The sequence below is a fragment of the Pogoniulus pusillus genome, chromosome 33, assembly GCF_015220805.1.
Source record: "Pogoniulus pusillus isolate bPogPus1 chromosome 33, bPogPus1.pri, whole genome shotgun sequence".
Lineage (NCBI taxonomy): Eukaryota > Metazoa > Chordata > Aves > Piciformes > Lybiidae > Pogoniulus > Pogoniulus pusillus.
The window spans coordinates 3,258,020-3,271,041 of record NC_087296.1 but is presented as its reverse complement, the minus strand read 5'-3'; the positions used below and the strand labels follow the sequence as shown (position 1 = coordinate 3,271,041).

Below are 13,022 nucleotides of genomic sequence, written 5' to 3'. Positions count from 1 at the left end.
GGCACACAGGAGGCAGTTTAACATAAAACTACATTGACTCCCTGAGCAGAAATGTTCTCCCTGCCATTTCCTCCTCTTAGTTATTGACAAAGATGGCTTTAACTTAAAGCACAACTCAGCAGCATTTGTGAGCAAACCTGATTCCCTTTAAGTGCAATCACTATGAGCAGCACTGTTAACCAAAGAACTCAGTGCAAAAGGAATTAAGTCACAACTGTAGCATGAACAACCACCTGGTCTAGTGGGAGGTGCCTCTGTCCATAGCAGGGGGTTTGGAACTAGATAATCTTCAAGGTCCCTTCCAATCCAAACCATTCTATGGATCTGTGAATCTAATGTGTAAAGCCTTTGCCTCAGCAACACAACCCAGGCACATGGAGCTCTGCATAAAGACTTGTGGGCTCCAGCTCAGAACAATCACTGATACCCTAAAAGAGCTCTCTGCCTGAAGCAAAACATGGCCTGTGCCTTGAGATAGTCCTGATGGCAGCTGTGTATTAAATCTCACCTCCCTTGGGCCTTAATGTGCCTTACTGAAGAGATGGGGGAAGCAGCCTTCCTTCACCTGCAGCTCTCACTCTCTGACTAGCCAACCAGCTCTGCAAACGTGTGAGTGTCACACTAGACAAAAAGCCATTTCTTTATTCATGCAGGTCACAATGCAGTATGTTTCATGCACTTAGAGAAGGGTCTTACCTTGACTTTACCCCTTTCACTTCCAACAATATCCTGCAGATGTTTGAAGGGGAAAAATAAAAAGTATTTTAGTGAGACAATAATGAGCAGACAAAAGTTTGCTATGAATTAGTGTTTAAAGGATGCAAATAAACTGAATTTGATAGGAAGCAAATACAGATTCAGAGATTTCAGAGAAGCCTGCAAAAGCACCATAAAATTAACTCCTTACCATCATGATGGGTTGAACTGAAGATATTTTGCAGTTCTTTCCTCCCCATGCCTCAATGCTGGGATAGAGCCCTTTGGACAGTATATACTGCTCTCCTGTGAACTCAGGATTCTCATAAGCCACCCACCTAAGGGGGAGCAGAGAAGGGTGATGGGAAGAAGTCATGTTACTTTGCCAAAATACAGCTCTGGATATTTATTGCTGCCTTAATGTAAGAACAAAGACACATTTTCTCCCCTCAAGTGCCAAGCTGTGATGCCATTACATTCCCAAAGAAACCACACATCTGCTACTTCAAACCCCAAGGAAGTTACACTTCATTCACCTTCCCATGCCAATATGAATCATGGACTGGTTTGAGTTGGAAGGGACCTCCACAGGTCATCCAGTCCAAACCTCCTGCAGTCACCAGGGACATCTTCCACTACATCAGGTTGCTCAGAGCCTTGCCCAGCCTTACTTTGAATATTTCCAGGAGTGGAGGTTCAACTACCTCCGTGGGCAACCTGTCCCCGTGTTCCACTACCCTCACAGTAAAGAACTTGTTCCTAATGTCTCAGCTCCCTTAGCCTGTCCTCATAGGAGAGCTGCTTCAGCCTCCTGATCATTTGTCTGACCCTCCTCTGCATCATTTCCATCAGGTCCATGTCCTTTCTGTGTTGAGGGCTCCAGAGCTGGATGCAGTACTCAGTGTGAGAATTCCCCAGAGCAGAGGGGCAGAATCCCCTCTCTCCATCTCTGGCCACGCTGCTTTTCATGCAGCTTCAGGCCACCACTGGCCTTCTGGCCTGCAAGTTCTCACTGTTGGCTCATGTCCAGCTTCTCATCCACTAGCATCCCCAGGTGCTTTTCTGCAGGGCTGCTCTCAATCTCATCATCCCCCAGCCTGGACATTGTAGCCAGGAGGGGGTTGGCCTCTTCTCCCAGGCACCCAGCCACAGAACAAGGGGACACAGTCTCAAGTTGTGCCAGGGGAGGTTCAGGCTGGATGTTAGGAGGAAGTTGTTGGCAGAGAGAGTGATTGGCATTGGAATGGGCTGCCCAGGGAGGTGGTGGAGTCGCCATCCCTGGAGGTGTTCAAGAAAAGCCTGGATGAGGCACTTAGTGCCATGGTCTAGTTGACTGGATAGGGCTGGGTGCTAGGTTGGACTGGATGATCTTGGAGGTCCCTTCCAACGTGATTGATTCTATGATTCTAGATGCAGGACCTCACACCTACTTGTCACCATCTAAACACACACTGAGCAACTGGATTCTAATGAGTTTATTCCAGAGTCTCTGCAGATGTAAGAAGAGGGATAACTCCAAACTGAAATAAAGCTGCATCAACAGGTCTGTGCTTAAAGATGAACTCTGTATTGCTTGCCCATGGCCAAGGTACAGTGATTCACATTTATCACTATTCGCATCTCTTGGTTTGCCTCAGATAGAATCAATTATTCTAACTCGTTATGCACTAATTACTTAAGGCATATTTCAAGGCACATTTCAAAATCACCTGATATTGATTCATCAAAGAGACATTGGTATGTACAAGAGATTGAGCAGACACTTCCAGTGTCTCAGGTGTGTCTGCAGCTGTATGCCACACACACCAAAAGCTGGGAACGTGAAGGTTCCTCAACTTCAGCAAATGCTCCTCAGATGTTTCAATGCACAAATGACAGGGTACAACTGCAGTGCATGGCAGCTTACCTTGACTGACACCTCTGCAAACAAGTGATATCAAGTGGCTGACAAAACGTGCCACAGGCCTCCTAAGAATCTCTTGGTAGCAGCTGCTTTGTCTCCCCTGTCTATAAACAAGCCTGGACACAGAAGTAACCAAGGGATCTCACTTGCATGTTTCTGTTGAAATCAAGGGGATTTAAGCACCAATTTTTCCTGCAAGTCAGCCCACAGCTTCTAGATAGCTTCTAGAGTCAGGGTCTGTTGGTAAAACACTTGTCCTTCTCCACATCATTCAGAAGCCCACACAAGCTGCTGAGAGCCATAATGCCAAGGGCAGGTAGCTGAATTCAGTACCAGCTAAGGACAAGGGGCAATGGATGTAAACTACAGCACAGGAGGTTTCACCTCAACATGAGGAGGAACTTCTTGACTGGAAGGGTCCCAGTGCACTGGCACAGGCTGTCCAGAGAGGTTATGGAGTCTCCTTCTATGGAGATTTTCAAGCCCAGTCTGGATGTGTTCTTGTGTGACCTGCACTAGATTATGGTCCTGCTCTGGCAAGGGGGTTGAACTTGATGGTCTCTCAAGATCCCTTCCAATCCCTGACATCCTGTGTACATTTATCAGACCTCAAGACTATCTCTAGGCAGCAGCACTGCCTTAATCCAGCTTCATGACTTGAGAATGGCCTGGAGAGAAGACATCACCTCCCAGTCTGAACAAGAGTCACATCCCAGCGGCCAGGCACCATAAAAACGGGAGTACTACTGCAGCATGGTAACAACAACTCTGCCCCACAGGCAGCGAGTTCTAGCACAGCAGTTTTAGTACCCTCTAGCCCTAAAAATTGCTTTAGCTGGGCTGAGCAACAGCCTTATCCCAGATTGCTGGCAGAGTGGTCCTGGAGACCTTCAGTCCTCTGCACCATCCATGCCCCTGGAACCAGAGATGTAGAGAAAGCCATCGCTGCTCAGCTCCAAGTGAGGTTTGTTCTTGCACCTCATGTCTCTCTAGCTTCATATATGTTACCTCCCCAAGTACACCTATATCATAGCCAGCCTATGTTCTGGCTCCAGTATCTGAACAACTCATCACTTCATTTCCTTAGTACCACCACCCATATGTACACTGGAAACAGCCAAATCTGCACTGTGGGCTAATTACTTGAAGATCAGGGGAAACCCAGGCTGATTATGGGATCACGAACATCTATGTGAAAAAAAAACCCCAAACAGAGCCAGAAAAGCTCCTCCACCAAATGCCAAAAGGATCAGCTAAAAGGCAGAGACTTTTTCAGTAGTCTTGGCAGAAGTTCAGTGTGTTTATGGATAAGGGCATATTTCAAACATGCAGTTCCTGGGATTTTGATAGCTGTTAAATATAAGCTCATTTTTTTTCAGCAGAGGGGAAATCAAAACTGTACAACAGTTGATTTTAGTACCTGCTTAAACTTGTAAAGGGTGTTCCCTGTTGCTAGTAAACACTTCTATTTTCCACTGCTTACAACTCTGCCAATTTGGAAGGAAAGATCAAACACTGCTCAGAAGAAGAAAGGCCTCTCTTATTTTCAGGCAGTCTGCATTGCCTTCTCCTGCCTCAAATTCAGGAGAATAAAGTTGCCCAAGCTTTATGCTTGGCCAGTCTCTGAAGAATGATCAGGAGCAAAATGTTGTTTTTAAAAGTCAGTCCTCATCACCTTAGGATATCTTTTCTTGGGGATGTCTTTACAGGAGGCTTAGCAAAGGTGGTCAAATATTCCTTGGAAACATCCTTCAGAAACATAATAGCAGGAAATTGTAATGCAGCCAATGCCCAAAACCCCTAGATGGAATCTTCACTCCAGCAGAGCTGGGCTGCCTTCAGCATGCAGTTTGGAGATGCAGCTGAGCCTAGAACTTGTTCAGTGCTATCTGTGCCAGGCTTTCTTTTCTTTGATGTACCCTTTAAAGTACAGAGCAATCCAGCTCATATAGATCATGTTACCTCCTGCTGCTATATCTGCTTACCCCAGATACCTGTAGTTCAAAATTCTCTAGAAAGGGTTCAGGGCTTCTTACATCTTTACTTTAATGAAGTATTTTCCACATGATACCAGGAAAGGGACTTTGAAATGTTAGGATAAGCTTTTACCGAGTCTGTCACCAGTTCACTATGGCATCACCTACATTACAGCCCAGGAAATTGCTCAATGGATTATTCATCACTCTATGACTGATTTCTTGGAAGGAAAGACTGAAAACTGTTCTACCTGAAGAGTTCTTTAGTGTTTAAAGTGAAGCATTTTCTTAGCAAGCAGAACTGAGCATGAATCACTCAGCCCTTCTGACACGTTAGCGTTTGGTGAGAACACCACCGCAAAACCCCAAACGCTCACAACCTCCTCGGCAAGGTCCTACAAGACTGTCAGGAGCTGAGGGCTAGTCACCTGCTGTGAACAACGCATCCAAACGTGTTAAAAGCTTGTTGCTACAAATGACATCTTTAAGAGGCTGCAAGGTGAGGTTAAGGGAGCAGGAGCACAGTCTGTGGGACAGGAGGTTGGTTTGTAATGACTTCTATGCCGCCTTTGCCATCCGAGTATTAGAGTCACTCTTAATTACTGCAACACTCAAACTCAAGGATGATTCCTATCTCAGCTGCTCAGACACAACTACACAAAGGACATTATAGGTAACCCACAACTTGTTTCCCAGCCTTCAGAGGTGACTCTTTCCCATGAATCTCCCTTGCCTATTCCAGAAGACGAAAGGGCACAGTGGCTTCAAAGGTCACCGGGCAGAAGGGAAACTGCTGTCACATCATCTTCAGATACAAATGAAACCCATTCCCCTGGAATGCACTGAACTCGGTTCTGCAGTCTTTATCCAGACAAAACTTGCAGAGATATTGCACAGATAACATACAGAAAGGTTCAGGGTGTGGCTGGATAAGGCAGAGCTTTCAGCAAGTCACCTGCATACCAGGCAGGGAGGGAGACAGGATGTCTCAACTTTTGGTTCCTCTACCTAAAGTAGTTGTGTACATTTGGAGACTGCTAATGCTTGTTTGGATTCCCCAGATACTTTGATGCAGTCTGCTAGGCTCTGAAACTCCATCTGCAATTGATGTACTGAAACAAAAAAGCAAACTAATGAATCATAGAGCCCTAGAGTGGCTCAGGTTGGAAGAGACTTCAGAGGTCATCTACTCCAACCTCCTTGTCATGGGCAGGGACACCTCTCAATTAGATTCAGCTGCTCGAGGCCTTGTCCAACCTGACCTTGAACACCCCCAGGGAGGAGGCATCCACAGCCTCCCTGGGCAGCCTATTCCAGAGTCTCACCAGTCTTGTGCTTAGGAACTTCTTCCCAAGATCCTGTCTAACTCTGCTCTCCCTCAGCTTCAAACCATTCCCTCTTGTCCAGTCTCTAGACACCCTCAGGAATAGTACCTCTGCAGCCTTCCTGTAGTACCCCTTCAAGTACTGGAAGGCAGCTCTAAGGTCCCCCTGGAGTATTCTCTCCTCCAGGCTAAACAGCCCCAAGATGTAAGTCACTATTTCCAGGGGCCATCTGATCTCACTGTGAGAAGAAAACCATTTTCCAGCACACATTCAGAACAACTTGGCTCTTCACAGTCTGCACTCCAGGGCAGAAAGTTTTACCTGAAGACTCCACACACTGCCACCAGGAGTGAGAGTGCTGAAAAATCTCTGCAAACACTGCCAAATTCTCCAAAGAACAGCACATGAAACAGCAATTAAAAATATCACTTACACACCACTGAGCACGTTTATAGACTGTGTCCTCAGCCCATATCCAGTGTCTTTCAAATTGGAGATGATTCCCAATACATTGATATTGGAACCCTTTGATCCAAAGTCTTTTTCGCTGTACATTATCATATGGGAGCTTGTGAAGTCCTGTTGAAAGAAACAGAAGCATCATAAGCAAAATGCAACACATCTGTGCAGGTTTGGGAGTTACCTGCTCCCCCTTAAAGGTTAGAAATTCACCCAGACTAAACTCAGCTGGCTGGAAGTTAAGGACTGAAGCTGTCTTTATAGCTTAGCTCAGTTTACAAGCATCTACACAATATATTATAACTACATACAGGAATATACAAGTTAAAAGTAAAACAGAGATACAAAACCCCTTCCCGAGCAGCAGAGCCTCCCAGAAGAGCTTTTCAAACCAACTCCCACCTTCTTTCCACCCTCTCCCTTATCTCAGAATCCCCCTTAGGTGCAGGGTGAGCTGGGAAAGGTTGGCAAGAGGTGTCAGAAGCAGAACGATTAGTTGGGAATATGCAGGTTCAGGCAGAAGAGTTAATACAGCATTCAGGCAGACACAGGCTGAGACTGACTTCTCACTGCCTGTGTCCTTGCAGAACGAATGGGCAACATAAACATCACTATTCTTTTCTTTTCATAGCCAATGATGTAATTTCTCTGATTAAATATTAGACTCAAACCAGCACAACATCTCAGAGTGCAGTCAGGAGATGCCTGCTCCATGTTCTTGCAACTTACGCTGAGGATGGGTCGCAGCGACTGCAACTTTTCATCATAGCCACCCCAGTCTCTCCAGTCCTGGTATGCTCCTTCTTCCAGCAAGTACTGGTGGCCTTCAAACCCAGGCTTCTCGTAGGCAACCCAGCTAAACAACAACAAAAACAACAGAGCCTGCATGTGAAAATGGAGCTGCCACCCCCTGTTGTCGTGCAGCAGTTACAGCTGTGTGAAATCTGCCCTTTTGCATATTTAATCCAGGCATGGATCTAAGGCCAGCAAAGCAGGAACAGAGAGAAAATAAATGGGTACTGAATTTGTTCACTGCTTTGCCAGCCTGTGGAGTTACCACTTTGATTGAAGGGGAAATACTGCTGGTGTTTTCCCACACTTACATTCCTCCTAGTACTTTCAAGGATCCCACTGATGCAAGTGGAAGTCTTGTTTTATCTTCTGATTCTTTGTCATCAAGCATAAGGATCTCTGATTCTATTTCCACGTGTCTCCCTTCAAACAAAGGCTTCTCATAAACAATGACCTTCAGGAGAAATTAAGTAAAAAGGTTTGCAGATGAGCATGATAAATTCAGAGGAGTTTAATTTGTGTGGGCACAGAGAGGGCAAAGGGAAGATTATAAAACTAATTAGTAGGACCTCACTGTTCTCTCCAAGAGGTCCTTCCCTTAGAAAGGCAACGTGAGGGGAAATTTAGGCTGGAGGTGAGGAGAAAGTTCTTCACTGAGAGAGTCATTGGGCACTGGAATGGGCTGCCTGGGGAGGTGGTGGAGTCGTCGTCCCTGGGGCAGTTCAAGGCAAGGTTGGATGTGGCACTTGGTGCCATGGTCTAGCCTTGGGCACTGTGGTAAAGGGTTGGACTTGATGATCTGTGAGGTCTCTTCCAACCTTGGTGATACTGTGATACTGAGGGCTTCACTGCCCATCTGCATTATACAGTTAATACTTGCATAGAGAGATTCACAGAAAGGTTTGGCTTAGAAGGGATCTTAAAGATGGGATCTTAAAGATGATGTAGTTCCAAGGCCCTGCCATGGGCAAGGACCCTTTCCACTAGGCCAGGTCTCTCAGAGCCTCACCCAACCTGGCCTTGAACACAACCGGGGGGGGGGCATCCACAACCTCCCAGGGCAACCTGTTGCAAGGTCTCAACACTCTTACTGTAAAGAATTTCTTTCTAATATCCAGACTAAATCTCCCCTCCTCCAGCTTCAATCCATGTATGTATGTGAAGGATGCATAAACATGACAGGTGTGATCACATACAGCAGGACCAGCCACTAAACATTAGCAATTGGTGCCAAATCATCTATTTATCTACTCATGTGTAGCTAAAAAATACCTTTGGACAAGCAAGTAAATACTGACTTTTACCTTTGGCTCTCCACTGAATTCAACTTTGCGACCACCCTGTTAAAAGAAACAACAAAACAAAAGAAAAAAAATCAGTTGCCTGTACTTAGACAACTCAAAAAGTCATTAACTCTTCACAAAAAAAAGACAGAATTAAGGTGAAACCCTACTTGAAGAACAGGAGTGAAAATAAGAAGGGAGAAACGGATGCAGATGTTGAAAGCTCAAGGATTTTATAGGCAAAAAGTGGAGGTTTTAGAGAGTTCCCTTTTTGTGAGCCTTGAAAAATGCAGCCACTTTGACACGTTCTTTCTAACACAAGCACAGGTCACATAACTTCCAAATGATAACAGGAACAGTGTTTTACCATTTTCAAGGGCCTCATGGACCTAATGTAGGCTTCCTTCTTCTCCCAGAATGCTAAATTAGGATATTCACCAGGCTCCAGCATTAAAGGGACTCCCTGGAAACCAGGTTCTTCATAAATTAGCCATCTAAAAGAGGAGGAAGGCAAGAGGTCAACACTCCAGCAGCTTTCTGAATAGTGAAGAAAAGACAATATGCTTACTTGAGAAAAGACATCACTGCATCCCTAAGGAAGCTGTTTCTTTACCATCACAGTCACCAACTCCTGCAGATGCCTGTGCAGGAGTCAGCAGTAATGCAAATGTTTTGTTTGAACAGGCTGGGGGAAAAAAATCAGTCAGTGCCATGAACACACAGTTAAGGATCTGATTCTGACTTATCTGAAGGCAAACCAAGTTTTAGGCTGAAGTTTCAAGGCTGATTTTTATTCTAGAAAGACTCTGGCCTGCATCAGAAATCAGGAGTGGGCAGCAGGACTAGAGAGGTGACTGTGCCTCTGTAATCAGCAGTGCTGAGACCACACCTTAAATACTGAGTTCAGTTTTGGGGCCCTCACTACAAGACATTGAGGTGCTAGAATATGTGTAAAGGGCTGGTTCAGGGGCTGGGGATCAAGTCCTGTGAGGAGCAGCTGAGGGAACTGAGGTTGTTCAGCCTGAAGAAAAGCAGGGTGAGGGGAGACCTCATTGCTCTCTACAGCTCCCTGTAAGGAGGTTGGAGCCAGGCGAGGGTCAGTCTCTTCTCCCAAAGAACAAGCAATAGCACGAAAGGAAAAAGGCTGAAGTTGCATAAGGAGAAGTTTACACTGGATATTAAACAGCATTTCTTCACCAGAAGAGTTGTCAAGAACTGGAATAGCTGCCCAGGGAAGTGCTGGAGTCACCATCTCTGGAGGTGTTTAAAAGATGTGTGGATGTGGTGCTGAGGGATATGGTTTAGTGGTAGACTTGGTAGTGCTAGATTAGTGGTTGGACAATGACCTTAAATGTCTTTCCCAACATAAATGACTCTATGATCCTAACTCCACTGCAAGAATTTAAAGACATGGCAGACCAAGGAGGCAGCACAATCAGAAGATAAAGGTGCACTGACTCATTTTTATTGGCAGCTTTTAGTAAACAACAATTAAGCATGAACACTGGGAAACTTTAAGATGATACAACCACACCCACACGGCAAAGTTAGTCAGAATCACAGCCTCCCTCAGCTGCCAGTAAAGTTGACTGTGCCATGCCTATAAACTAGAAGAAAGAAAAAACCCTGCAGCAAGCAAAAAAAAATCAGCAGTAATTTACTGCATTTCTCATGCAAGCAGGTAGCAGAAGCAGCTTCCTTCTACGCTGGACTAATGAACTGACATCTGAGGAAGATTATTTTTCAGCTCCCTGTGTTGCTTCCTGCTGCAAATATTAGTCTGCCTTCCTCCAAGGGATCCAAATGCAAGAGAGAGAAATTAAGGCTGTAAGAGTTCATACAGATTTAGTGCAGAAAATGTTGTCCCATTAAAGCTATTTAAGAAGCAGTCTGAAGAGATGTGCACAGGCTCTGCTGCCCTGCTGCACGTTTCATCCTTTCACTGTTCACAGAATGGTTTGAAGTGAGGGACAGAGATAATGCAGAGAGGTAGATGGAATTAATTACTAATCAACCTCCAACTAATATCTGCTTTCACTGCTGTTGGCAGGAATGTCATTTGGATCAAGTTTGTAGTTCAACCTGTTGGAGAATCAACTACTTCAACAGCTTAGAATTCCCCTGTCCACATGAGTGCTTCATTTTTACCCCAAACCAGTGTGTAAAGATTTCAGCAGATAAACCACCCTTTACCTAACAACTCAAAATGCCCCAGCAATTTTTTTTTCCCAGAGAGAGTGGTCAGGCACTGGAATGAGCTGCCCAAGGAGGTGGTGGAGTCACCAACCCTGGATGTGTTTAAGGGTTGTTCAGATGCAGTACTTAGGGATATAGTTTAAGGTGAATCTTGTAGAGTAGGTTTCTAGGTTGGACTTGGTGATCCTGAGGGGTTTTGCCAACCTGGATGTTTGTGTGATTTCTGTGATCTATCCCATGGGCATGTCTGAATACATCTTTGCAGTAGTGTCTAACCCTTGTCTCTAGTCTAGCTAAGTTTTTGACAGTTAAACAGACCACTGGCAGTAAAGCAAACACTATCAGTGCCTGAGCACAACACAGCCAACAGGTAACAACCAAGGGCTGCACACCCTGTGAGATGTTCTGCAGGACTTAACCTCGTTGGAAGTGGTTCCATTCTCTCCCTTTTTAACAAAACAACTCCCTTTTCTGGATACTTTCCCCAGTACCCCTTTGAGGCATGTTTTCAGGACCAACTCACAAGTTTCTTTGTTATCAAAGCTACCACTGGCTCCTTTCTCATGAAAACTCAGTTCATGCCATTACACTCCTCAAATGGAGAGAGATTTTCAGCTGATACAACATACATGTCCTAGGCATCACCACTGAGGCACTGTGAAATGCAAGAATGCTTCCCAGAGTCCACAGGTGACATTAAGCCTTCTTTTGTAGCACAGAGGCTTGAGAATGTTCTTTCAGTACAATGATTCCAAGTTTAAACACAGATTCACACATTGCATGGGGTTGGAAGGAACCCTCAAAAGTCATCTTGTCCAAATCCCACTGCAGCAGTCAGCAAGGACACCTCCAGTTAGATCAGGCTACCCAGGGACACAGAATCACAGAATATTAGAGGTTGGAAGGGACCTCCAGAGATCACTGAGTCCAAGCCCCTGCCAAAGCAGGATCACCCAGGATAGTCTGCACATGAATGCATCCAGGTAGGTTTGGAAAGTCCCCAGAGAAGGAGACTTCACAACCACTCTGGGCAGCCTGTTCCAGGGCTCTGTCATCCTCACTGCGAAGAAGTTGAGGTGAAACCTCTGTTCCAGTTTGTATCCATTGCTCCTTGGCTTATTGCTGCTGACCAGCAAAAAGAGCTTAGCCCTCTCCACTTGACACTCACCCCTCCGATATTATACACATTGATGAGGTCTCCTCTCAGTCTTCTCTTCTCCAGATGAAACAACCCCAGGGCTCTCAGGCTCTGTCCACAAGGGAGAAGCTCAAGTCCCCCAGTCATCCTCATGGGACTCCACTGGACTCCCTCCAACAGGTCCCTGTCTCTCTTGAACTGGGGAGCCCAAAATCTGGCACAGTATTGCAGATGTACTCTCACCAGGGCAGAGCAAAGGGGGAGAAGAACCTCTCTAGACCTGCTGGCCATCATTTTCCTGACGCACCCCAGGATGCCATTGGCTTTCTTGGCCACAAGGGCACACACTGCTGTCCCACACAAGTGAGACATCAAGACCTTGAATGTCTCCAGTTTAGAGGAAAGCAAGTAGGAAATGTGGTCTTATAACACTTTATGGCCCTGCTCTCATTTATGACAGGTTTGCCTAAATGAGAAAGAGCAAGAGAAGCAAACTCATTCCTTAGCTACAAACACGCAAGAGTTACTTGCCACATGGCAAGCAGAATTAAAACTAGCTCTAGCAAAACATTTTCAGGAGGTCATCCTCTCCAAGGGTGCAGCATTACAATGATGTCCTAATGATACTGTCAACAAGAAGCACCAAAATATAGGACTAGAATAAATACAGCCTGCTTGAATGTCTGACAGGTGTAACTACCAGCTTCCAGCACATTCCTTTCATAGCAGCACATGCTCCTACAGTACTACATACTCACATGCCCCAGTGTACTTTGATGGAACAGGTCTTCTGAGTGGTGCCAAACACCCCTACCTCTTCAGTGTCATCAAAAAAGGAAGTCACGACTCCCAACCCCTCCGGTTCTGTGTACAAATCAATTCGACAAACTCTGTAATCCTGAAAAAGGAAAACTGCCATCAGCACTCCACCTGTGCTGCCACTTCTGTAATTACTGTGCAGAACTAAGCCCATTGGGAAATGCCTGTTGAGCCTAAATTGTTTCTCCCCCCTGCCAATTGCTACTTCTGGTGGATGCCTATAATAAAGTAGAGCTAGGCCAGCTTGCCTGCCTCTGTTTGGACCGAGACGCTCACTCCACCAGCATTTACATCGCTTGCATTCTGCCATCTGCATCTTCTTTCATCAGTTGAGATCTCCTCTGGCAAATTAAATCCCAAGATAACACCAAGCAAGCCATTCTTGATGAGAACAATTTAATCAAGTAGTAGTAGTTACAAGCAATACATATTCCT

At 45.5% G+C, this 13,022-nt stretch overlaps 1 protein-coding gene across 1 annotated transcript in view; it reads right to left on the bottom strand.

Moving 5' to 3' along the window:
* The window catches only part of CRYBG1 (crystallin beta-gamma domain containing 1), a 103,241-nt gene that overhangs the window by 19,571 nt on the left and 70,648 nt on the right, over positions 1-13,022 (bottom strand). The window contains exons 9-16 of the mRNA XM_064170229.1: positions 12,527-12,666; positions 8,802-8,928; positions 8,456-8,491; positions 7,463-7,605; positions 7,089-7,215; positions 6,334-6,479; positions 908-1,034; positions 697-729 (exon numbers count right to left, since the gene is read on the bottom strand). Of these exons, the coding sequence (XP_064026299.1) occupies positions 697-729; positions 908-1,034; positions 6,334-6,479; positions 7,089-7,215; positions 7,463-7,605; positions 8,456-8,491; positions 8,802-8,928; positions 12,527-12,666 (879 nt within the window). The remainder of the gene's footprint in view (positions 1-696; positions 730-907; positions 1,035-6,333; positions 6,480-7,088; positions 7,216-7,462; positions 7,606-8,455; positions 8,492-8,801; positions 8,929-12,526; positions 12,667-13,022) is intronic.